Source organism: Anticarsia gemmatalis, chromosome Z, assembly GCF_050436995.1.
Source record: "Anticarsia gemmatalis isolate Benzon Research Colony breed Stoneville strain chromosome Z, ilAntGemm2 primary, whole genome shotgun sequence".
In the NCBI taxonomy this organism is placed as follows: domain Eukaryota; kingdom Metazoa; phylum Arthropoda; class Insecta; order Lepidoptera; family Erebidae; genus Anticarsia; species Anticarsia gemmatalis.
This window is the reverse complement of record NC_134776.1, coordinates 22133806-22161596: the sequence shown is the minus strand read 5'-3', so window position 1 is coordinate 22161596 and position 27791 is coordinate 22133806. Positions and strand designations below refer to the sequence as shown.

Genomic DNA, 27791 nt, shown 5'->3' with positions numbered 1-27791 from the left:
GACATCGTCGTCCACTCATGCTAACAGCAATGAAGCATCGAGTCATTCAACACATAATATGTACTACTATGTACATATGTTATTATATAATAATTTTGTTTGCGGAGCTGGAGGTGTCCAACTTTCTGCAATCTCGTTCAGTTCGTAGTGTCTTCCATTGTGGTACATCACCGCTGCGGGTAGTGCTGATAGTGTTGATAGTGTTGATGGTGTTGATGAGTGATGTACGTATTCACTTGTATCACGTGTATCACGTGCATCGTGTGTGCCGCTGTGTCGTGTGTCGTGTGTCGTGTGTTGTGTGCTGGGTGAGCGGATCCACATATTTTTTACAACGAGCACACGACGACGTCACGCAGTTTTTGTTTGTTTCTGTATTTGTCGAATGTACAAGATTGATTATTATATTTCGTGAAGAAGCACAAAAAATCCTAATCACATTACAAAAATATACGAAATAATAAGTGTTTTTATAATATTTATGATGAGTCCGTGCTGCATCAAACTTCATTAAATATGCACTTGGTCAATGATGATTGATAATATGTGTTATATACCAAACTAGGTACATGGGTAGTGTTTCTCTCGCTTTGCATATAAATCATTTCAAATTAAAAAAATAAAGTAACATTTTATTAAGGTCTCTAAGGTTACTGAGACATGGGAGTGGGACGTTACTAAGTCATCTACCGTGTATGTACTTGCTCAAGCTCGCATGGTACAAACTAGTCGCGAAGACGCCAGAGCGAGCCGAGCGAGGCCACGCATCACGCGTCACGCGTCTCGCCGCGCGCGCTGCACATTCGTATTCTCACCACAACTACTCAAACATGTGCGAAAACTTGTCACGCCGTGTCTAACTGCGTACAGCGTGTAGGATGAGCCGACAGCGCTGCGAGTGAGGTCGCCGCCGCGCCGAGGCCGAAGCCTCGCCTCGAGCCCTCGACGTGACCACCGTCTCCGACTCTCCACGCGTGCACTCTCCGTCTACACGTACATAACTCTTTTAACGGTTCTGCTTTAGTTCTGTTTTCATTGCGAAGTAATTGAATATATGTATGTGAGCTTTGTGAGCAATATGTGGCGCGCAATGGGGTCAGCTCGATCGGAAACTGCCAAGGTAGGAACCGGTCGCGGCACTCGCGGCACTCGCGGCTCGGTGACGAATGTATGACACGATCTGCGGCTGCGCTTAGAATACGAGAGCGCCGTAGATAAACATTCGGGGAGCATTTATATTCCGCCAGGTGCCACGGCGTGTGTCGCAACACTCGCAACTAAGCGCGAGCGAGCACCCCTCCGCCACCAGCACTCACGCCACTCAGCTCAGCTCTGTCTCGCCACCTCTCTTAGTATATCGTATGAGCCAGCACTGACTAGCGGCTACGTGACAGTAAAGGCGCTCGGTTGTCGGGGTAGAGGCACAATATATTAATATGTTCGTATGATGTGTGGATGACGTGAGCGCGGGTCGGCGCCGGGGCGTCTGCGGCGCGGCTCGGCGCGGGTGGTTTACCTTGCGCGGGCGCGCTCTCGATCACAACTATCACACGCTCGACGTTGCTCAGATATACCTGCGTCCTGCACGTTACGTTTGATTCGATATGTCCTTGCGCCGACACAAACAAACACACCGTATCTATTTCACGTTACTTTCTTCCTTATAAAGGCAATTGTTTTCATGTGTCGCTCCTTTCTCGGTGTAATTGTTCAATTTCCGTTTACAATGTTTACTACTTATAGCGGTTCATTAGTAGTCAGTTAGCGTTCAGTAATGGTCAATAGTGGTCAGTGATGGTCAGCGGTGGTCAGCGGTGGTCAGTGGTGGTCAGTGGCGGTCAGTAGCGGCTAGTAGCGGAGCGAGCGCCGCCGAGTGTTCATACAGAAGTTACAGAACGTATCGATACGATAGTAAACAAGCCACTTGACCTTTCAATTAAAAAGTATTACTGTGCACAAGTAAACAAACAAGTCCGTCATTATAATATGTGTGGAGTTGTCCGTGTTGTGTGCCACGTTACGAGTCAACACAGCGTCAACAACGTACTGTGATGATCTAGTGTAGCGTGTGTAGCGTGTGTAGCGTGTGTAGCGTGTATAGCGTGTGCGGCGTGTGTAGCGAGCCGCCGAGCACTGCTCCCTCCGCGATGCAGAACAATCCGTAACTTGGCAGCCTGATACTTGTATAATGTTTTCCGCAGTGAATGGTTCACTGAGTGGTTGATGGTGCGGCGCACTGTGTCACAATGTGTCGCACTGTGTCGCACTGAGTCGCACTGTGTCGCACTGTGCCACAATGTGTCACACTGTCATGCTCGGCATGTATCCTTCGGACAAATGTTTGCTCAAGTGGCTCGTCTGTGGTGAACTGAAGCCGAGCGACCAGCCGACTGAGGCACTCCAGTACCGACGCGTCGCCTCGAGGTGTCCTGCGAGCTTGTTATTCTTATATCAAGCGTCTGTTTCATCCCCTAACGCAACATTACATACCTTTAAAGAGGATCGATCTTGCAAAGGTCCGAATAGACGTAATTTTCAGTCAAGTGGAAATGTAAGAGACTTTTTTACGTGTATCGGACCTGTTTGTCCTTAAGTCAGTATCTGTCGGGGTATGTTATCTGTTTATAATCCCTTATTGGTCGCCCTTTTAGAGTAAACGTTTTAGTTTATGTCTGTGTAAGCCGATTGTTAGTGGAGATTATAAACGCGTCATAAATTTATCCACAAGTCTAGTGTTGCAGTAGTTGTGAGCAACGATGAGCGATGCTGAGTATGCTGAGTATGCTGACTCATCATCAGTCAGTTGACTCACTGAATCAGTGGATAACGGCGTTTGTCTGTTGATAGTGTTGATTGATACATGCTCGCGCATTACCTACTGCATGTGGCATCACATACAGTAGGTAGAGTGCTGAATACCATGTGTAGGTATAATTATATACAGATACGTGATACATAGGTAGTAGGTACTTTATATAAAGTATTATGACATGGGGTGTACGCCGCCGATGCGTGAGGCGCGGTGAGTCCCGACGAGCTGACCGTGAGCGGGCGCTGCTCTGAGCGCCGCCGCGTCCTCATTAGCTTGTCATATTATGTTTGTTTACATATAAGTGAACATTATCCACATAGCAAGCGCTGCTTTACTGCACCTCTACGTACGATACAACTTATTCTAATGTACTTCCATATTATTCATTATACTTGTACGTGTTCCGTGTATCTTTGGACTACAGAGTCCCGGACGGTTGCGAGGCGTGCGTGGGGCCGAAGCCGACGAGTAGACGCCCTTTAAGACGGCTTTAATATTTTAATAATGTATGGTGACCCAAGTGAGTGAGTGCCGAGACTGTCGAGTGGTATAAGTTGACTCCTCCCACGCAAGTGGTTGACGTTTAGAACCCGAGGCGATATACCTATGACTGTTCAAAGTTATGTGTGTATTAGAAATAATTATCGCTTGCTCTAACGATGAAGGAAAACATCGCGATGAAACCTTGCATGTCTAAAATGTGTTTATTACATTAATTGATTGAGGACATGCAAAAAGTCCCCCACCCGCAATGGCCAGCGTGGTGGACTCAAGGAGACGTGATTTCCTTAGTTTAGGAGGAGACCCTTGCCCAGCAGTGGGACAGTAGTAATAGTTTAAAGAATGGTGACACAATCCGGTGATCATACCTGTTATTATAAAATGTAATCACCGGGCTGCGTGAAACTGCAACTATGGCATACTTGGGCTGCGGGGATAGAGTGCTTATGAACGGGAATATTGGGGATCTATGTTCAAAACACGTAAGAATGGCAGGTGGAGACTTGCTCACTTACAAACTAAGCCTCCTAAACTAATCGCTCAAAATGCAACAGGAGACTCGCTGAACGTTGAGCTCGGATCACTTGCTCCCCGAGAGGCGCTACTGACCACGCGCGCTGGGCGTCCATGGTCCGAGCACAGTCAGCACGGTGCGGCTCTGCTCTAGCGACTCCACCGTACCACCACACCCCGGGCGAGCAATGAAAGTGTAGCCACCGCTCCCCTCACGTCACGTCACGTCTCCTCGAGCTGCCCGCCGGGTGCCCTGCGGCCAATTGTTATTATAATAAGCCGTAATTATTGCAATGATCCCATCATTATCTTTTATTTGTTTATTATTTTTACCGGAAATTGAATTGAATTTTAATTTGCAATTAATTCTCGATTCATGTAATTTTTTACTCGTTCGTAATTTCGTAATGATTGGATATGAACAAAAAACACTACAGACAGACGAATATGGATTTATAATGATATAATAATTATGCTGTATTATTATTGAAGTAGTGTTGTCTATTTATGCTGTCAATAAAGTGCGAGCACCTCGCTCGCAGCGATGAGAGAGTGATACGAGACTCGACAAGGACAAGGAGGACGGACGGAGGCCGGAGGGTTGCAGACTTGCCCTCCACCAGTGTTTCCTCATTAACTCAGTGCTCAGTGAGTGTGAGTGCAAGTTTCGAGCGCAGCCTGACGCAGCCTGACGCAGCGGCGCCGCTGTCTCGTAAAGTGCTTATCTGATCCTTACGACAACATTATTCATCAAGTTATTCATTGAATAATCATTGCTCACCCGACGTTGCTCACTCTTTATCTTGACCTTAATGGCAAACACTCGTAAAACTGTAAGTGCCGTATAAGTCGGCGACGTGCGACCTACACGCGACTACACACCACACACTACACACTCATCTAAATAATATAATACAAACAAAGATAAGCCTCACACCACCTGACACACTACTTACCTACATACGTACATACGTACATACATACAGAATCGTATTCGCGGACTTCGTCAAGTATTGACGACGTCGGTGATGATGTCGCGGTACTGGTCGATGTCCACGCTGTATGTCTGTATGTGCGGCGTGTGGTGTATGTGGAGAGTGCGACAGTGTCGTGTGTCGTTGGTCGGCCGCGCTGTCGACGCGTCATCTTCGCTAAGTGCTTCGTGTGTGTTCCACTCCCTAACGTAGTTCAAAGCCTAGTTAGTTACCAGCTACAGCGGTGTCGGGTGAGTGAGGGGTGGCGGGTGAGTGGGTGTATGCACACTGGGCATACTGTGCACGTCGCGTGCCAGCCCACGTTAACGGTTTCCACCCTTGAACTGTACTACACAATATTGGCAGTTAGCGGGTCGCACGCGACGCTCGACACGCCGCTGACGCCACGCGCGCGTCGCACACACATGTCGGAATGAATCATGCCAAATGTATGAGTACACTTGATGACATACACTTTATATCATAATAACATAGTATGTACTATGTACATACATTGCGGTTGTTTTGTTGAGGTGTTCATCATACACTGACTAGACTGACTAGTAGTCCGCCGACCACGTGCGTCTTCGAGAGCAGTAAGTGAGAGTGAGCGAGCCTCTCCCGCGCTCCCGCCTCCTCCGCGACTCGTACTTGTATGTACCTTCGCGTCGCGTCCTACTCTGCACATTATTCAGTGCACTGGGTACTAGTGCCGAGTAGTGACGACTAGTGACTTATGCGGACCGGACGAGCTTAGCTTTAGTAGGTTGGAGTACATTCCTACGATGGCCTGTACGTACTCCTCCTCGCTTAAACCATGTTAACGATTCCTTCGTGCCTGCACCGTGTGTGGTGTGTCAAGTGTCAAGTGTGACGAGTTGTTCGATTGGTGGAGCGGGCGCACACCAGCCGCGATGCAACAGAGTCCTTGTCCGCCGTCAGTATGACGAGGTGGCGCTAATGATACGAACGACCGGTACACTATACGCTTAGATTACTTACTCAGTAACTCGCTACCTTTTATTATACGGCTACAAACTACACAATAATGATAATGACCCTCGCGGAAACAAAACATGCAAATTACTTTCCGACCGTGCATCTCCTCCACAATAGAATTATCGTTTATAGTCGTAACACTGTAAGTCATCCGAATTGTACAAAGTATCTAACAGTTACATTTCGCTGAGAAGTTCCAATACGGAATTCCATTGACATTCGCACGTATTGAACGTTAACGATGTGAATAGATGGCGAGTATGGCGACACGCTAACGCGAGCCTAGTCACCTAGTCGGAGAGTAATTCCGAGTGAAGCTTACCATGATGTTGTGGCAGGTGGCGGGCGAGGACGAGCTGCGGCTGGACGAGGAGATGGACCGCGTGGTGTGGGGCGACGCGGCCGGCACGCGCCTGCCCGCCGCTGCCGAGCCGCGCCGCGACGACGCCGCGCCGCCGCCCTACTCGCACACGCCAGGTAAGTACCTACTGCAGGCTACCCGCACTACCCGCAGTACCCGCACTACCCGCACTACCCGCGCTAGCTAATATTGCACCGTGTGCTCCGTGTGTGCAGATGGCGCGCAGACCGGCAGCTCGCCGCTGACGCCGGCGCAGCCGCCCGCCAGCGCGACTCGCTCGGAGCCACAGGTGAGCCCCTCGCGTGCCGATACTCCGACACTAATATAGACAAAGCTCGCGATCGATATGAGCATTGTTTCCAAGGTCAGCCTGCGAGTCGCTAGCACCCGGTACGGTGTCAGTACGACGGCAGTTCACGAGTCGTCCACCTGCCACGAGTCAGTGCTTTAGGGTGACTAACAGTGAGAGGATGTGCGGTTGAGGCTCTGATGTGTGCGCAGATGTCGGCGGCCGCGCGGTCGGGCTCGCCCGCCGACGAGCGGCAGGTCGAGCGGCCGGACGAGCGGCAGGACGAGCGGCAGGAGGCGCGGCACGTGCAGTGGGACGGCTCGCCCGCGCCCGCGCCGCACCCGCTCGACGACGCCGACGACGAGCGCCGCAACCAGAGGAATGCGTAAGTGTTGAGCCTCGCCACCAGCTGTGGCAGTACGAGTTCTTAATCTAGGCCGGGATCAGCCTCCCACGAGTACACCTTCCTTACACGCACTATAATTAATACGTGAAGCAAATATGGCGCGTAACCCATCGTTTATGTGAGGATAAGTGCAGAGCGCTAATAATTTTCAATAATTAGGCATTAATGTTTATATTGTGTATACCTATCTATCTATCTATCTATACATATAAAAATGAATTGGCTAAATCGGCTGGACCTGGTAATTTTGTGTCTAAGTCCAGAGAAGGTGTAAAAGGTGAATTAATTTGAAAATGCGCGGTATTAAATAAAAAACAAGAAAGCGTGAGCGGAGCTGCGCGGGTTAGCTACCTAGTTTTAAATAGATTAAATGAATCAATCAAACATTACACACGCTACCTGGCATTTCGTATCTGTAGAGACGTCATTGAGAACTGTTATATGTTTACCGAGCTCTTACTGGTTTTAGTTTTACTGGATGACAAACAGAAAAGTTTCAACAATCAATTAAATAAGATATTATATATAATTGAAATAGACTGTAACGAGCACTCGCACGACCGACTGATCTCCGCTGTGCGGTACTAAGTAGTGTTAACACGCAGCACGCGGGAGCAGGTCGGAGCTCGGACCGTGGCCGCGCGGTGTCTCAAACTCAAAATGAACAATTGCTAAGATTTATTTTTCAACAGATTACCTATTTAAAATGAGTCGTCATTGTGTATCGATAGAAATATAACTCTGTATTTTTCCAACAAAATACATGAATCCCGGATGTAAAGATTTGCGTTTCCAGTCTACTGCGTGTGTAACTCTGTATAAATGTATACAGTAACCATATACAAACTATACATAATGTAATGTTCAGGGTGCTCAGGAATCACCGACACGAGTACACCTCACACACCACACACACCACACACACTACATTCATCTACATCGGGTTCGTGTCATAAAAGTACCTACACGAAAAATTATGCCATTTTATATCTTGTATAGGTATTTTGATTTCAAGTCCGTCTAAACGTGAAAGTCGTCAAAGGGGCTAAGTTAATAGACAAATTGAAACGGGCTTTTAGAGAAACCGAAAGCATATTGTGACAGCCTCGACAGGAGCCGGCTTAAGGAACCGAGAACCCCGGATCGGGAACTCCCGAGTCAAGAACAGGCTCACGATGACGCTATGACACCATCGACACGACCTCAGGCCTCCCGACCGAATGCTGCTAGTAGAGTATCGAAGTGTTGAGCGAGCAGCCTGAGCGCACGCTCGTGTTTGTATACAAGGGCGACGTGACGCGTGGTCGGTGATAGCGGCTCCCGCGGCCGGTTCACGGCCTCGCGCTACGACACCAGTGAGCAGCGCGAGGTCGCCTCCGCCGCACCGTCGCGCTCCGCCCGACAACTAGGCTCGCGTCCACCGCCGCCGCACCTGCAGCACCTGCAGCTGTAATCGCCGACCACGATCGAAGCAATGTGTGCATCGCGTTCACCAGAAGGTGCAATCCGAGTTAACTGCTTTACGTTTTAATTGCTCTATTTCCATGTCCGTTACTTAATAATCGTCTAGTATTTGCCTGTGTCGTTACTTTTTATGAAAAATAGCACTTCACTGTGTAATCTCGGTTCAACGATTTTATCATTTAACAAGGAGAAACTAAATATAGGTACACATGACATGAGTGGAAAGCATAAATTGGCAAAAATGTGAAAATTGCAGCCGCGACCGCGTGGTCAGCGGGTGAAAGGACTCACCGGTGACCGGTCGAGCGGTCGAGCGGTCGAGCGGTCGAGGCAGCGCGAGAGAACGATTGATTTGATAGTCTATGTAAAAACTACGTATTTGTTACACTCGACATTACTTCACTCGACTAGCGCACTAACATCTGCCGCGCCGCTCTTCGCGCTCCTTATCACAACACCATCAACCTCTGTTCCGACTGTTACTTTGTGTTAAACACACATTTACACACACACACACACACACAACTCCATAATTATATCAACACAACACACCGCCCACGCGTTGCTGTTCAATTATCTACATTTTCATACACGTTCAATGTACACATACCATAACTCCACATATTAATTACGGCGGCTGGTGATGCCGACTATGGCCGACTATTGCCGACCCGACTGTCATCCATATACAATATACCTACCTACAGAACGTACTATGTACAAATACAACACATTCCATGTGACAACAGTTTGTGCTCACTGCTCAGTAGTGGTCAGTGGTCAGTGGGTACTGGGTATCACAGTGTCGATGGTGTACACTGTACGTCTGTGAGGTGACAAACAGGAAAATCATTAAGGATACCTACAGTTAACATAAACAGTATAAACACCGTGTACAACGCTGAGCAAAAAGTTTAATATGTAGACAAACACGACTGGGTGTTCGATGAGGACGCGCGACGCGGTGCTGGCGGCGGTGCTGGCGGCGGTGCTGGCGAGGGCGGCGGGAGGCGAATGAGGCGACTGCAGGCGAGCGACGCGGCCGCACGGCGCGCGTGAGTCACGGCCGGCCACGGTGACGCGCGCCGCTGGCACCGGTTCAACAACAAGGCCGTTCTACTAATCACACCTTCACACTCGGTTTGCATCACGAGCCCGCCGGCGTAAACGATCTACTATCTGTCGGTCTCGGTGAAGTTCACGGACAGGCGGGACTCGGCCGCTCGTCCGGCATCTACTCCGTGGAGAGACATGGCAGGCGGGCTCGCGGCGGGAGATCGCATCGCGCCGCCCGAGCTGCGGCCGAGCGGCGGCGGGGCTGCGGCGTGCGGAAGTGCCACCTGGCGGAGAGACGGCACTCAGAAATAGCTCGTCGCGTGACATTGGCATTGTAGCGCGCCGTGGCTCCGAGCACTCGCGCACTCGCGCACTCGCGCCGCCATGCCCGTCACCTACACGCGCGCCTCGCAGCTGGCGCACGAGCGGTGAGCATCGTCCTGCACGCACGCACTGATGCACCCCATCCACCGCACCCGCCATCCGCCGCCCTCACCCCCGCCGACCACCGACCACCGACCACCGACCACCGACCACCGACCACCGCTGCCGCCACCACGGCGACCACTACCCATTGTCATGGCCACAAAAATTATAACCCGTGTGAGGTGTCGCTATTCAACAAACTGAATAAGTAAAAAGGGAACTTGGTCGATGAACTTTGCCCGACTCATATTATTATTAGCAGCAATAATGGTTCGTGATAAAACTCGGTATATTCTATATACGCGAGTGTCGGTCAGTTCCGTGGCTCACGCGGCTCGTCATATCGTACATGTTGTACAAGATGTATTCGTCGTAACTGCTTCAGACGTTGAGCAATTAAATCGGAACTATTTACGAGCGTATTATCATTATATCATAATAAGACAATTTCAGACAATACCATTAAGAATTATAACGACACGCAAATTTAAAAAGGTTATGTAAAAAACACATAGGTAAATGCGTAGTAAACGTTAACGGTAATTGGCAAACATTTAAGTAGATACATCCACGTCGGTCCCTCACGTACAGAACGTACGCTCCATGTCGTATGCTCGTTCGCCACAAATTTCTTAGTTATTCAAGGATCTAGTGATTGTTACCATTGCCCCAGGATTTCCAGGGCCAAACGTTTTTTGGCTCATATTACTTATTGTTGCTGAAGTAAGAGCGGTGAACTCGGAAGCTTTTGGGCCTCGTGCAGTGGACGGGGCGAGCGCTATCAATGTGAATCATCTGACGACTGTCGTGTGCTGTGACTGCGGTCTCGCCGGTGTCGCCACCGTGCTGTTCATTGTCTGCGCGAAGATTACAGCGGCAATACTCCTGCTTACTTATCATATGTATATGTTACGGTAAATGTGAGTAATCGGTGATTATCTATAAATACCGGTAATTATAGATAATTCCCAACGAAAATGTTAAATATAGTGGTCGAGTGATTTTTTTAAACTACCTAGAGGGAGGAGCCGGTAGAAGCAGGTAAAGGGCTCGCGTCACCGGCGTCACGTGTTCGTCACGTGCTGCGCCGCCCCGTCTCTGCCGTCCTAGGCCGTCCTATGCCGCCCTGTACCGGCGCGTCACTCGCATCACTCGCATGGAACACATCTACATAGTCTACATACATATGTATACATATATGTGACATATAACATGCATTTACTTGGAATGTTGCCGAAGTTTTTCTTTTGTTTTTGTTAAATTTAAATATGTACTTGAAAGTTTCCACCGCGCCGACAGATACACGAGCGACCTCCACGATCATTCCGCGACGAGGGTTTGACGTCGACTCACATCATCTAGTGTCGCATGGCAGCACTGCAAATCTGAGAATACACAAATAATAGTGGGTAGTCGTGTGATATGTCGCAGTTAGCTCACTAGGTAGAGCCATTACATACAACAAGTGTATTCGGCGGAGCGGCGGCACTCACACACAGCTCAGAGTAGAGTGCTTGTACTAGAACACAAGTGATGATGTTCTCCCAGCGCGAGCGTTCACTCTTCACTTCCAGTGCTGTTCCGGCGGAGTTCGCCGTGACGTGCCGTGACGTACCGTGACGTACCGTGACGTACCGTGACGTACCGTGACGTACCGTGACGTAGGTACACGATGCGTGCGACCATGTTAACAATGGTGTGCCAACGCCGAGCGAGTGTCGCTTCACTAAACCGTTCCGTGATAGCGTGATACCGACTAGCGCCTGCGAGTACCGCGTCTAACGTTCCTGCGTTATTCAAGTTTTGGCAACTTTAAATATTTCTAACATTTCTGTTTCATGATTTATTATTTCAATGACATGGAATGTGTCGTGGGCTCAGTATATTTCCGTCCGTGAATGTTTGCTGGTTTCGAGATATTTGTTTATTTATTGATTCAATGTCAGTTAATATACACTACTAGCTGACCCGCGCAACTTCGCTTGCGTCACCAAAAAGAATGGGTCAAAATTTCCCCCGTTTTTGTAACATTTTTCGTTGCGACTCCGCTCCTAATGACCGTAGGGTGATGGTATATAGCCTTCCTCGATAAATGGGCTATCTAACACTGAAAGAATTTTTCAAATCGGACCAGTAGTTCCGGAGATTAGCGCGTTCAAACAAACAATCAAACAAACAAACTTTTCAACTTTATAATATTAGTATAGATATGAAATAGACAACTATTAATGAAAGTTGTTTATTTTTGTGAAAGTAAAGAGCGTACAATACGTAAATGGGATTGTTGCAGGAACGAGCGCGTCAGTAGGTATCAGTACAAGGAGCAGTTCGTAGTTGACGGTCGCGCTTCGTGCTCTAGTATATTATATACATAGTTTTTATTATAATTGATTTATTCAATTTAAAACACACTTTTTACAATTAATCAAATCTTATTTAATATAAAGTACTAAAGGCCGCCCGCGACATCGTCCGCGTGAAAACTCTTCCCGTGTAAATCCCGATCCCTCGGGAACTCCGGGATAAAAAGTAGCCTATGTGTTATTCTGGGTCTTCAGCTACCTACATAAGAGTTTTTTCATCGTAATCGGTTAAGTAGTATTTGCGTGAAAAAGTAACAAACGTCTATACATAATCACAAATTTTCGCATTCATAAATTAGTACGATTAGTAGGAGAATACAAAACTATTTGTTTATACATAACCAACAAACATAATAATATATATGTACATTTATCTATAGATAGGTACTAAAGGACTGTCCGACTTCAGCCGGGTATAGTTAAGTTTTTACTCGTTGATTTCATTCTAGTGAATAAAAAGTTCATAAAAATTAATAAATATGTGTTTTTACAATATCATACCCTAGCTGGGTATAATGTTGGATGATAGTCTATTTTTTTTTTTCAAATGTCATAGATCTTCGAAAATGAGAGCCAATAAAAATACTCGCTAGTGATGTAGTTCAAGTTGAGGCAGAGATACTGAATGCGTTCAGCGCGTCAACTAGATAATGAATCAACAAGACATATTTTTGTCGTCATATTTGCGTAGAGTATATTTATGTGGTGATCGTCATCCCGCATGGTTCACGCTAGCGTGTCAAGGCGCCTCACTACTCCCTCATCCTCCGAGTACCTGAGCGACATCACCCCACGGTCACCCCACGGTCACCACTCACACACTCACCAAGCCGCCGCACTCACTTATGTTCATATTTATACATGATGTTGCATGACTCACGATCTAATGAACGTAGCACCCGTAGCACCCGTAGCATCCCGTAGCACCCCGTAGCACCGCAAAGGGTCACACGGCTCAAAGTACAGACTTGAGTTTTTACTTATGAGTCATTTAATGTCATCGTAGGCTCAAAACTCGCGCGTGCGTGCACCCGTTCCGTGCACGCGGACGGCTTCTGTTTTCTGCGGGAGCGCAACGGCGCCCGTCGCGGGGACCGGCTTATTACGCAGTGTTACTAGTTCAAGGCGCTGGCGACGAGCATGGCCCAGCGAGGGCCCCCGGGGCACACGCCACGGAGGCGGGCATTGGTGCACGCGACATGCGCCCGGCCGGCTTTATGCAGTTTCAGGCCTTAAGCGCGTTTACCGGCGTAGTTTACATTCCGTGTGCTATAATTATGTTATCTATACTAATACTAGCGGACCCGACAGCCGTTGTCCTGTCTACACGTCTTTAATTTGAACATTTTAAACTTTTTTTAATAATCTAAACCATTCTCAGATCCCCTTGAACACTCACAAAAAATTTCATCAAAATCGGTGCAGTCGTTTAAGAGAAGTTCAGTGACATACACAATTACAGAAGAATTATATATATAAAGATTATAAAGCTGAATCAGATATATTTGTCTATATGAGTGACTAACTAACCGACTCCTTGACAGATGAAGAAAAGGACAAAATTTATTTTGGCACAAAATAAAGAAAACGCTGACACGGCTTGTGCACACGACATGCGACATACGAGCTAGTTAGCAGGTTGGCGGCAATTAACTCGGAATATCGTCGTAGTTAGTTGTTAAACGAGTTTATTAATAAGTTTGTTTGATTGATGACATCACACTCATCACAGTCAGCCTCAATGAGACGCTAACGCACTGATTAGTCTCGGATCGAACGTGTTTCCATTAGTTCCGCTCACACTATGTACATTACATATATATTTATATATACAGATGAATAGGCACTAGGTACGTGCTAACTAATTACTACACACACACGCACACACACATTCATTGGCGAACAGGCAACAAGAGTTGCCGAACTCTTTCATGTATCTCTATCTACACGTGTATCATAATAATATGCACGTTTCCGCTATCCCGTGCAGCGGGTGTGCTCCGCTGTGCGCCGCTGTGCTCCAGCAGGTCCCTCGCGCGGCGACACTCGCCCACATATCTGCACGGGTACGGCACGAACCGTATCGAGTGCTATACGACAGTGTCGTAGTGTCGTTAGTGTTTGCATAATAAGCACAGAACAAGAATACGAACGAGTGAGGTGGTTTGCTAAGTTATTGAAGTGAGGTTGCACCTTGTGATCGAGTCATTAGTGAAACAATACGTGTAATGGTGGTGCTGTTTGTTTGTGCTACGACGCTCGCAAGTGCCTACAATGAGGCGGACAAAGCGTGTAATAGATGTATGAGCGCGATACAATGGCAGCGTGTCCGTGCTCACTTGACGAAGCACACATTAGCGGTGTAATGACAGGTGTCCGCGTGTCCGCGTGTCCGCGTGGCTGTACGTAGTAGGGTACATGAGGAATCAGAAGTAATGTTCGGCTATCAGTCATGGCGTCATGTGATATTTCACGGCATTGAGTGAACGATGATGTGTAGAGAAGTGATGAAGCGCTGACAGAGTACGCCTCGACATATACAGATCACCGCCGCACGCTATACACACTACACACGCTACACACACACTCTCAGTAGTGTCAGTAGTAGGGTTGGACCTCATCGGGCAGCGCGGAATCGCCTTTTTCCGTCGCCCTTTCTCTTTCTGTCGGTTAGAACTGCCATTTGCTAGACCGAGACAGAAAGCATAATGCGATAGCACGCGGCGGAATCCTCGAGGCGATCGGCATCACGTACAAAATGCAATGGTCGGCAGGGAGACTCTGGGACGCCGAAGCGCGCGATGCGCTAACGCATCCTTTCACCGCCGATCACTTGCTATCGCATGTACACGCTAGAATCACTGCTCTCTCTTCCGTGGTCCTATCCATCTCGCGCTTGAAACTAAACTGATCATGAAAGACCGCGGCCACCCGTGCTGCAGCATGCTGACGCGTGCGATCGCCTTTTTTCTTTGCGGAATGCGACAGCGCGCGTTCGCATGCGGCGGCATACTGCAGCACGTGGTAGCACAGGCGGAACAAATGCGATTCCGTGCTGCCCGATGAGGTCCAACCCTTTATAAACTATATAAGTACATTACAACACTAAACTGTAACATAATGTATGATAATATACTTACTATTAGTGGTCGCCTGTTGACAAAATTCAACAATAATGAATTTAGATTATAAGTTAACTATAATATAAAAATGAATTTTTAAATGTGTTGCTAATCGCAAATCTTCAGAATCGATTTCGCTAATCCTTATTTTATAATAGTCCTTGAAGTACATTCTTAAGGAGAGAAAAAATTAAAAATCGCACCAAACTAAGAATTGACTGTTAGGCTTTAACTATGCCGGAGTCGGCTTCCAGTCACACCGGTTGCAGCTGGATACCAGTATTTTACACGAAGCGACTACCTATCAGACCTTCACGACCCAGTTAGCTGGTACGCGATACCCTTCGGTAAGACTGGTTGTCAGACTTTCAAGCTTCTGACTACTGTTGACGACTGTCAAAGATCTTTAAAGATGACAGCTGAGACTCACAATTTAACGTGCCTTCCGAAACACGGAGGAACTCGATATGTATGGATCAGATGTTCACCGATACAAATAACAACCTTGGCAAGCGTAGCTTAACCTCAGAGATCGATCCGCACGACTGTTGTTAACGAAACCTCGAAAACTATGAAAATCGTGCACTCCGCACCTAATCTGTATTTACGTTCTACGTGATACCTATGACTGGATCGGTGTAGAAATAATTACTTTTTATTCTAATGGTTTTCACATACATATTTAACCTTATCCGTCCACGGAACATGTTTCACTAGAGTGTGACGTGTTGCAGGCGTCACCTGCACCACAAGTCGCGCAAGTACTCGCTGCAGGAGGGCGCGCGCGGCGGCGGCGAGCGGCGCGTGTCCATCGAGCCCGGCGACGAGCCGCTGCGCGAGGCCGACGCCGCCGAGCTGCACGCGCACCGCAGCGACGACCCGCGCGCGCTGCGCCGCCACAAGATACAGCCGCGGGTACGCCACGCGCCACGCGTCACACTCCACGCGCCACACTCCACGCGCCACGCCCGCCACTAACGAACGTGCTCGCTTTGCAGGGCTCGACGGTGCACGTGGGCCGCAAGGATGGAGGCGACAAAGTACAGAACATACTGTCGGACACCACCTACAAGAAGATGTACGACCACAGTCCACATTCGGTGAGTTGAGCCCGGCTGCGGTACGTGCGGTACGCGTTGTGCTATGTGTGTGGAGAGTTCGCTGACGCTGACTGAGTTCGCCAGGTGTTCGTGCAACTGGACGAGCTGCTGGTGTCGGAGGACGGCGAGTCGGAGTGGAAGGAGACGGCGCGCTGGATCAAGTACGAGGAGGACGTGGAGGAGGGCTCGGCGCGCTGGGGCAAGCCGCACGTGGCCTCGCTGTCCTTCCACTCGCTGCTGAACCTGCGCCGCTGCCTCGAGACCGGCGTCGTGCTGCTCGACCTCGACGAGAAGGACCTGCCGGGCGTCGCCTACAGGTCTGCTCGACTACATACTGCTGTTACGTTCATACTCGTGTGTCGCTGTGTGCTAACGAGCGCAACCCGTGTCCGGCAGGGTGGTGGAGAGCATGGTGACGGACGGGCTGATCGAGGACGACGACAAGCCGGTGGTGATGCGCTCGCTGCTGCTGCGCCACCGGCACGTGCACGACGACCGCTTCCGCTTCAGCATCAGCGCGCGCAAGCACTCCTCCTACACCAGCCTGCAGGTGCGCTTTACACCGTGCCCTCGGTGGCAGCGGTGTCATCAGTGGCATCGGTGTCGCGCGGCCCAACCTTGTTCACAGCGGGTGCGGGCGCGAGGGAACGCTGCTGCGGCGACCTTCACCGCGAATACATCATACCTACATAGTTTTATTTATTAGACAAAACGGCCGAAACAATCTTATCTTAGTCTTAAATAAGACACGTAAAATTCAAATGATATATGAAGGTGATAATCGACGTTGTCAGATAACAAGCACGTTTATCGAACGTTACTTACGATAATCCGACGTTTGGCATGTGTCGGAATGTACTCGTGTTTGTGAAAACGTTCAAGGCTAATCCGATACGAAGGACTCGCTACCGTGACGCGGAACCGTCGCCGCGTCGTGACATAACGCACTTTATCAATATTTATGAGAGTGAGCGAGGGCGCGCGCTCGAACCTTCCATGCGTCGCGCGTCGTACTGCTCGATCGCACTTGATGCTAGTTGTGGCAGTTGATGGCAGTTGATGGCTTGTTGCGCAGTCGCTGTGGATGGACGAGGGCGGGCTGGCATCGGCGCGCGCGCGCTGCTCCGTGTGCAGCGCCACGGCCGCGTGTCGCCGCCACTCGTCGCACCTCATCGTACGGACCGAGCCCCCTGTGCGAGTGTGCTCCTCCTGGTTCCTCCTCCCCACCCTGCACCACCCTGCACCACCCCGCACCACCCTGCACCACCCTCGCCCCGCTTGTCATCTCGTTAGAGTAGTCATCATCAGCCGACGTGAGCAATGTCGTCGTCACTCGTTGTAGGTAGCGCACACACACAGACACACACAGACACACACAGCATGCAGCGCGACGGTGACAGACGGCGACAGTGGCCGGGAGCCGCGCCTGCTGCGCGCGCGCGCGCGGTGTCGTGCCACACTATCGGGCTTACGTGCCCCTGTACGTCAGTGCAGTCTCACAGCGGCGCAATAACTGCCGCATGCAAATAAAATGATGTTCCAACCTGATTATTATGCACTAGCCTTCCGCCAGCAGCTTTTCTCGCGTGATATTTCACCACCTTCGAAGTAAAATTTCCCCTCTGAGTGCTCCTCTACATTTCCTAAGGAATGTCAATACCAAAGTTCAAGTTTGTACGTTCAGTAACTTCGACTGAGCGTTGTCCATCGGTCACTCAGTAACAGAAGAGTTTTATATAATAATATGTTAATTGATGACTAGGAACGCTTTTGATCAAGGTTAAGCACATGAACGCGGGCGTCACAAGATATATGTATAATTATATTCGGAGTATCTCCGCAGCACCTTTTAGGGCGTACCTGTCGTTCCTGTCAATTTCACTACGGTTGCTATCAGTTAGAATAACAAGTCTTTTCCAGTCAATATCGGTCAATATATACTTAGTCTCCGACGACTCCTCTTCATTCCTTATAACAATATGCTGAACTTTGATGATGAGGCGATAAGGCCGGGCTACACGTACATCAATATATTATTATGCCTATCCACGCCTAAGTTGCGTTAGTACTAGTTAGTAGCACGCAGAGCGTGTAAGTACTCGTAACTGGTTCGAGACTTACAGACTAGAAGAGACGGGGCCGGGTCGACCACCGCGGGACCTCACACGGTCATCTTGTAATAGTTACAAAAACCTTCACTGTACACACATTAGAAAAGACGACTATCATCGCATCGTGACTAACATGTTCCTTTTTTCTCGGTTATAAAAACATAAATTTTTTGTGTGTATTTGAGTGCTTATTTAAGTTTGTTTGAGTAATCATGATGTAAAAAATGAGTAGATCATCAGATCATTTTAGATACGCCATGAATAGTGTGTAGCATGTTGCGAGCCTCTCGGCAGCCTCACCGCGCCGCTCCTCGCCGCTCCTCGCCGCGCCCCTCCGACAGTGGCAGCGCGGCCGAGGCGCGGCCGAGGCGCGGCGCTGCCACTGTGCGGCGCGCGGTGGGGCTCCACCTGACCGCTTCTGTCCCCGCAGAACCTGGCGGAGGGGCGCCGGCGGCGCAGCTCACACGCGTTGCCCGTCGACCGCGCCGAGATGCGCAAGAAGTCGTCGGCGGCCGGGCTGGACCTGCGCGAGGTGGAGTACCTCGCCACCGCCACGGCCGAAGCGGCGGGCTCGCAGGACGAGCTGCGCCGCGGACACAACGACTCCATCATGAAGCGCATCCCGGGCGACGCCGAGGCCACCACCGTCCTCGTCGGCGCCGTCGGCTTCCTGGAACAGCCCACCATCGCTTTCGTGCGGCTGGCGCAGGGCATTCTGATGCCGTCGATCACCGAGGTGCCCGTGCCGGTGCGCTTCATGTTCATTCTGCTGGGTCCGACCGGCGCCGACCTGGACTACCACGAGGTGGGCCGCTCCATCTCGACGCTCATGTCGAATCCCACTTTCCACGGTATCGCATACAAGGCGGACGACCGTCGCGAACTACTCTCGGCCATCAACGAGTTTCTCGACGACTCAATAGTGCTTCCTCCCGGTGACTGGGAGCGCCAAGCGCTCCTGCCTTTCGAGGAGCTGCGCGCTAAGAGTGAGATGATCCGGAGACGCAAGCGTGATGCGCTGGAGCGTAAGCGCGCGGCCGGAGAGATCCCCGCGCCGCAGTCGGACGAGAAGAAGGCGCTCCTGGCGGCCGAGGCCGGCGGCCTGCCCTTCAAGGAGCCTGACGACCCGCTCACCAGGACCGGCAGACTGTTCGGAGGTACGTATAACGTCTATGCCAACAAATGTGTGAACAATTAAACATCTGTCTCGTATAAATTGCTGAGGCGAGGTCCTTACACCTGTACACGCTACGACAGCATGGTAACATGCGACTGAAATACAAGGGAGCGGTGATTCGCAGGCGTGATCCGGGACATGAAGCGGCGCTACCCCTTCTATCTGTCGGACTTCAAGGATGCGCTGAACGGCCAGTGCCTGGCCGCCACTATATTCATGTACTTCGCGGCGCTGTCCTCCGCCATCACGTTCGGCGGCCTGCTCGCCGACAAGACGGACAATCAAATAGGCATCTCGGAGACACTGGTGCGTCACACATCATCTGACACTACCTGACACTATCTCTCACTCCCAAGTTTCATCACTTGTCGTTGATTCAAAAAACTGCACGATTGACGATGGCCCCCTGGCATCAGTAATCCTTGTACCGCATGTGATGGGTTCGAATCCCACCCAAAACCAATATTTACAAGTGGTTTTGATGCGCGTGTTTGAATTGTTCCAATTATATTATGTTTTGTTTATATCGATATTTACTTATCTATTCATTCATAAAAAAAACAGAATGCAAATTCAATAATTAAAAAACAATGTTCAAAATGAAACGTCGACTCGACGAGCTGCTACGCCGTCGCGGCGCCGCGGCGGGGTGCTGAGGAGTAGGCAGAATACCTTCAGTATTCGTGTGTTCGTCCTCAAGTAGAGTGTTTGTGGCGCAACTCGCGCAGGTGTTCACATGTGCGGGCGGCGTGCTGTTCGCGCTGGTGGCGGGCCAGCCCATGATGATCACGGGCGCCACGGGCCCGCTGCTGCTGCTCGACCAGTCGCTGTGTAGCTTCTGCGCCTCGTACGGCTTCGACTTCCTGGCGGCGCGCATGTACTGCGGCCTGTGGATGATCGTCATCGCGCTGTGCGTCGCCTCCGTCGAGGGCAGCGTCGCCGTCAAGCGGATCACGAGGTGAGATGCGACGCCGCAGTACTTCGACCCGATACAACCGGCCCGCGTGCTGTTATATGTTATGTAATAGTGACCGTGGGTATGCGCAGGTTCACGGAGGACATCTTTGCCTTCTTGATCTCGTTGATCTTTATCGGCGAGCCAGTGACGAGCCTCATCAACGTGTTCCGAGCGCACCCGCTGGGCTTCGACTACGGCGGTGCCGCCGCCGACGCCGCCGCCGCGCCGAACAACACGCTCACCCCAGCAGGTGAGACGTCGCCACACCGTATGTGCCACACACTGGCACGCTCCGTGCTGATACTGACACCGTTGCTTGTCCAGGGAACAGCACGGCGCCGCCGGCGGCGGGCGCAGCCATGCCGCCGCAGCCCAACACGGCGCTGTGGTGCACCATGCTCACGCTGTCCACCTTCATCATCGCCTACTACCTGCGCATATTCCGCAACGGGAAGTTCCTCGGGCGCAGCGTGAGTGACCTCGGCACCTCCCCACCTCCCCACCTCCCCGCCTCCCCGCCTCCACACTAAACCTTGATCGGCTTATCAGTGGCAAAACTTACTTGTCATTTCTTATTCACTGTGTTTCAAGGAACGATACTGATAACGTTATCTATACTTTTCGATAATACTCTTGATTTTTCCATTTGATATTGTTTTGAATGACTCGTTCCATATTATTATATCGATTTACCCTTGATTCTCGCTCTGTGTGTATCGGAAATGTAACATTTGTGCAAATATGTCCAATACTTTATTACAGTTGACTCCATCGTATTTTATTTAGGTAATACTCTGTACGGTGTGTAATAAGACTAATAAGGTATTGATCTGCCTATACCATTCACCACAGACCTGATCCTAAAACAGAACAACTTAAAGAAATATTTTCATAAAGATCTAGCAAAAATTTCAATAATCTACATAACATGCTCGACTCAGAAATACAGTAAAGTCACGGGCACTATTTATTGATATTCTTACAATATTTATAAATAGGCTATATTGTTGAATAGCTTACTGTCCAGCGTCACAGTGTATGTGAGATATTCCCGGTGCACAATGTGTGTGTGTGCGCAGGCTCGCCGCGCGCTCGGGGACTTCGGCGTGCCCATCGCCATCGTGCTGATGGTGGGCGTGTCGTGCGCCGTGCCCGTGTGGACGGAGACGCTGCGCGTGCCGGCCGGCCTCAGCCCCACCAGCGCGCGCAGCTGGCTCGTGCCGCTCAACCCCGGCCTCGAGACCATCCCCGCGTGGGCCGCCTTCGCCATGGCGCTGCCGGCGCTCATGGTCTACATCATCGTGTTCATGGAGACGCACATCGCCGAGTAAGACCAGCGCCGACATTATCACCGTTGTCGCCATCGCCACATGTCGCCACATGTCACCACATGTCGTTGCACTCATCCCCATCGTCCCGAACAGATCATAAGTACTTAGTACTCGCTCACTACTTACACTCTGCTATCAGTCGTGAATTACTGTTTAATCGTAAGGCTGTGCTAATACGCAACGCTCGGCGCACGGCGAACGCTAGCGAAGAGTCACGGCGACGTTCGTTCAGCTCTAGACACGTTGTACTTCGGCAGGTTGATCATCGATAAGCCCGAGCGCAAGCTGAAGAAGGGCAGCGGCTTCCACATGGACATCGTGATCATGTCGACGGTGAACGCCATGTGCGGGCTGTTCGGCGCGCCGTGGCAGTGCGTGGCCACGGTGCGCTCCGTGAGCCACGTGTCGGCGCTCACCATCATGTCCACCACGCACGCGCCCGGCGACAAGCCCTACATCGTCGAGGTGAAAGGTGAGCGACGAGCGAGCGACTGAGTGAGCGAGTGAGTGAGTGAGGTAGCGCAGGCTGACCGGCGCGGCGCGCGGCGTGTTACAGAGCAGCGGCTGACGGGGCTGCTGGTGGCGGTGCTGGTGGGCGTGTCGGTGCTGGCCGCCAGCTACCTGCGCCTCGTGCCCATGGCGGTGCTGTTCGGCGTGTTCCTCTACATGGGCATCTCCGCACTCGGCGGCATACAGTTTTGGGACCGGTGTATACTTCTCTTCAAGCCCGTCAAGCATCATCCGCAAGTGCCATACGTTAGGAGGGTACGTCCGTAAATCATTCTAAACGTTATAATAATATTGGTTCGATCGAAAGCGATTCACGAAGCCTTAAGCCGCACTCGTCTCTAGATAAAATGCAGGTATTACTGAATCGAACTTAGCTATTCAATTTTAAAGAATTTAATATTAATTTTACCAATACGAAATAAAGTAAACTTTTGAGAGCAGCACTGGAAGTCTGTAAATGGAAGAATCTAGATATAAATCACGTTCATTGACAGCTTCAAACCCGTTAAAATCGAGATGAAAATAAAAACTTTATTAAAAGTGTACAGTTTGTGTAGGAGAATAGCAGGTGATACGTAGTGCGGGTGCAGTATGCAGTAGTATGCACTAATATGCGGTGTTGTGGTGTGTGACAGGTGCCGACGCTGAAGATGCACCTGTACACGCTGATCCAGTGCGCGGGGCTGGCCGTGCTGTACGCGGTGAAGTCGTCGCGCTTCTCGCTCGCCATGCCCTTCTTCCTGGTGATGATGGTGCCGCTGCGCATGTCGCTCGTGTACCTCTTCACGCCGCTGCAGCTGCGCGCGGTAAGACATTCACCACACGCACACGACACGCACACCACACGCACACCACACGCGTGTGCCGCTCCCGGCGCTCCCGGCGCGTTCGACTATTTTTAATTCTAACCATGTGTCGATCGCGTGTTGACAGTTGGACGGCGCCCAGAAAGACATCGACAAGGACGACGAGCCCGACTTCTACGAGGAGGCGCCGCTGCCGGGCTAGAGGACGCGGCGCTGCGCGTGGTGCACGCGGTGCACGTGGGGCGCGCGGTGCACGTGCCCGCTCACGTCACGACACCCAAATGTACGCAGCAGTGCGACCGTCGAGTGGAGTGGAGTGGAGCTGTGACGTAACGCCATCGCGTCGAATATCTCTTCACACATTTATCATACATATTTAGTGAGATAGATATAACCTAATAATATATAAGATTTACAAATGTACAAACAATTCGTAGTACATAAGTAACTACCAATTGAGATTTAGATAGAACATTGCTATTTATTACAATATAATATAATATATACATATAAGTCCGGTAATAAATAATTATTAAAATACATAAGAGTGCAAACGAGTACAGTGAGATGTAGGTTTATGTATTACGCTAGGGGGCGTACTTAGTATTTATATTTATAGGAAGTCAATCAGACACAATGACTAACAACGTGAAATATAAATATAACCTGTACCCGCTGTACGTCCGGGTTTATTCAGTAGTAGCGAGTGTGGCGACTTACCGAGCGCTACCAGTGCTACCACTAACATACATAGTACGTGCAGGTATAGTGTACGTGTACGCTCCGGCGGCGCCGCGGCGGCTCAGTAGTAGGTAGTGTAGAGACACTCACAATAATGACCATCGGTTACTCGATAATACAAAATATTACATTTAATTATACTTACATCATTTTATTATAATAGATAAACAGGTACATATTTTAACAAACTTCCGAGTGAACGATGATCAATTAAATTAGAAAATGTAAGTTTCATAATAATGTGAATATGAGTGTAACGACGATGCCGCGCTAGAGTAGCGGCCAGCCAGCATGGAGCTCGTGCCACATGTTAGGAGAGAACTACTGACTCTACAGTCTACAGTCTACAGTCTACTGAACTGTCCATGTGTAGTGATGTGTGCATAACAAGTACACACGTTTAGGATCACTATAAACTTACTCGAAAATAACTTACGTAATTTACTTAAAACGAATGCTTAATTACCTAAGTACTTATTACAATTATCATGTAGTTAAGTTGCGATGACAATAATAATGGCAAGCATTAATTATAAACTGGGTTTACGTGTGCAGGCGCGTAGAGGTGTGTAGGTGTGTAGGTGTGTAGGTATACCGTGTCATAATAGTGATATTATCAAAGATGAACTTATCTCTAGTACAAAACGTCAAGTCACATAGGATTATCTAGTATTGATAGTTGATAGTTGTCTGTAAGTTATGAGCACAGGAGCTGTCACGCGCCCGCGTCGGCCGGCTCCCGGCTCCCGGCTCCCGGTGTCGCTCATGCCACACGCGCGGACGCTTGACTGCAATTTGTGCTTTACTTTAATATACGTAATATTATGTGTATCACTATTAAGAATTGGTTTGGTATTATGTAAGCTGAATTATTTATTATTACTTATTAAAATGTTGTTTTTGTTGTTGTTGAAGATGTTAAAAAATAAAAATAATTTATGACACTTGGGATTTTTCTTCACGAGTACCTACTAAATTCCATCGTTAGGTAGACGAGCGAGGGATATCATGTCGTGCTGAGTGTAGAAACGACTAAGGTAGGTACTACTTACTAGATCTAACTATACTGGGCACTCAGGAAACTCGTAGAAAGCTGTTTGCGTCATTCGGAATTGCAAAAGCCTTCGCAACTCGAGGCTAAGCAGGCAGGTAGGTAGGTAGGTATAGGCGTTATGATAGGTAAGATTCGCATATTCGGCGACGACAAAATCAACAATCACAAAAATACGATAACAGCTATTTACGGAAGTGAAATGGCCGGCGGCGGCGGCGGCGGCGGTAGAACGGCGACGGCACCGCGAGGTCTACCACTCTATTAGTGCGCCACTGCGCCGCGCCACTCCGCCGCACCGCTCCGCCGCTCGACCACCGGCACTCACGCGACCGCACCTCAATACTTACCTATACCTACAGTATTTTAACTGAAGGCTAATATGAAAATTATCATTCATTTCTGTCATTTGCAATTCACTAGAGCACACCTTTGATTGCGGTGCCTAACTGTCGACTCACTAAGTAGTTCCAGGTACCTCATTAAAGATAAACTTCTAAACATGTTTAGCAGTTAAAATAATGCGACTTTAATATTGAATTATGAAACCAGGATAGCCACCAAATAAAAAAAAAACACGTAACGAAACACTGTCACTGATCAGAGCTTATTGTATGTGTATTATTAAAACCTATAGGTACCTACCTACGTTTAATATTATAAGTTACCAAATACCTATATAATACTACAAGAAATCAGCATTGGCACTAATATTAGCAATGTCACTTTATTCACCATATTAACTTTACAAAGCAAACATGACCAAAATATTATTCATCAAATATATCTTAAAAACGACTTGTTGTTAAATCAAGGGTAGGTAGGTAGTTAATGAACCAACGGTCGACCCAGTCAAAAGTAATGAGGTCTCTTTAGGAATCTTGCCGCATCCACACCAGCAAACTGTCTTACTTTCCTGATTGCGTACGCGGCGGAGCTGGGTCTCCCCGAGAGATGCGCTATTTGAGTGCCCACTGGAGCTTGCTATCCGTAGAGATGCCTAAAAAAGTCGCTGAATCTTCCACAACTATGTTTGTGCCTAAATTCCTTGCGTTGGGCATAGTGAACCTGATCCATTTCCTTTTAACAGAATTTTGCAAGAAATTATTACAGGTGAACCAGCTGTGGACCTGCTCAAGAATACAATTAATATGAACAAAGTAAGACTTAAATTGGAACGATCTACTTTAAAAATGAGAGAAGTGTCATCTGCGAATAATAATAATTAATGTCACACAAATCCTGTATCGTTGTCCTAATACCTATTCTATGACCATGTCAAATTTCAGTACAATCCGTCCAGAAGTTTTTACATGATGTTGCAACATACTGACAGAGAGATGGAAAGGTAGAAAGACAGAGAGACAGACAAAAAATCAGTACCCCCAATAGCTTGTTTTTTGTATATTTGTTACTCTAAAAGCCTGAACTGTGGTAAATCCTAGTATTTTCCGGTAAAACCTAAGATTTACCAACTCTCAATGGTAAAAGTCCGAACGTTCTTTTATTTCGAACGTTTACCACCATTTAATTGGTAAATCTTAGGATTTACTTATTGACACGGTAAAAGTTGATATAGTCATATCATAACGTGTTCAAGCCGTAATATAATGATATTGCTAGGGATATAAAGATATGACGTAATATAGTTATAATGAGAGTTTGAAGATGTCGCCGGAGCCGCGTTTCGCGGGGCTCCTCTTTCTGGGTGATTTAAAAAAAATAACCACGAAGGTTAAGGTTGGAGCTTCGCTTCGCTCGCTCCGGCCACCTCAGCCTTCTATCCTAACGTACCCATGTCTGATTGCCCAAAACTCCTTCTTTATAACTATGTTTATTACGGCTTCATCTATGTTACTGCGACACATATTGTCACATTTATTAATTTAAATAAATTATTATTAAGAATTACTATCTTTTTTATTTCCATAAGTGTACCAGCCATCACTGGTAAAACCTAGATAGGTATACTAAATTCTAATAGTACCTACAGAAATGTCTTTTTCAATATGTACCGTGCCCTTGAGGTAACTCCAAAGATTTACCTGGTGAATAGAGGTAAAAGTTCGTCATAAAAGAATTGTTTGGACTTTTACCATTGAGAGTTAGTAGGTAAATCTTAGGATTTACGGGAAAATTTTAGGATATACCACAGTTCAGGGTTTTACAGTAACATATTCAATGTACAGATTTGACCACTCTACAGATTTATTTTAGGTGTGTATAGATTTATATTAAAGACATTGCAGATATAACAGAACACAAAGCCGATGATGTAGCAATCAAAAAACAGTTACTGATAATCATAAAGATAAAAGTCACGAAAACACATTAAACACTATAACTACTACCTAGTAGAATCAGTTCTAAAGTGGCTTCAAAGAAAATCTAACATGTAGGGCGAATATGTAATTTACCACATAGACTAATATAGAATATTAGAGATTTATAATATATAATACCTACTACAGAGTGGACACCACACGATGGACATCGCTGTCGAGGCCGACCACGACGAAGGTGGCATGATGATTTAACGGCATTTGCGGGTCCATCGTGGCGGAACTTGGCACAGGACAGACGGATTTGGAAGGAAAGAGGGGAGGCCTTTGCCCAGCAGTGGGACACATAAGGGGCTAATAAAAAAAATAAAAAAAAATACCTACTAATTTACCATCGCAGTGTCGTGCGTGTCTTCATGCAGTAAGAAAACGCACTGA

General features: G+C 48.6%; 1 protein-coding gene across 1 annotated transcript in view; it reads left to right on the top strand.

Annotated features, from left to right (window-relative positions):
- Positions 1-24964, top strand: part of Ae2 (anion exchange protein Ae2) — a 30749-nt gene extending 5785 nt beyond the window's left edge. Inside the window, 17 exon segments of the mRNA XM_076134481.1 lie at positions 6138-6276; positions 6376-6449; positions 6662-6834; positions 16021-16201; positions 16285-16386; positions 16471-16703; positions 16783-16936; positions 18928-19654; positions 19799-19980; positions 20403-20632; positions 20722-20954; positions 20957-21102; positions 21712-21959; positions 22221-22435; positions 22520-22728; positions 23109-23279; positions 23407-24964. Coding sequence (XP_075990596.1) covers positions 6138-6276; positions 6376-6449; positions 6662-6834; positions 16021-16201; positions 16285-16386; positions 16471-16703; positions 16783-16936; positions 18928-19654; positions 19799-19980; positions 20403-20632; positions 20722-20954; positions 20957-21102; positions 21712-21959; positions 22221-22435; positions 22520-22728; positions 23109-23279; positions 23407-23481 — 3492 coding nt within the window. The 3' untranslated portion in view covers positions 23482-24964.
- The last annotated feature ends 2827 nt before the right edge of the window (positions 24965-27791 follow it).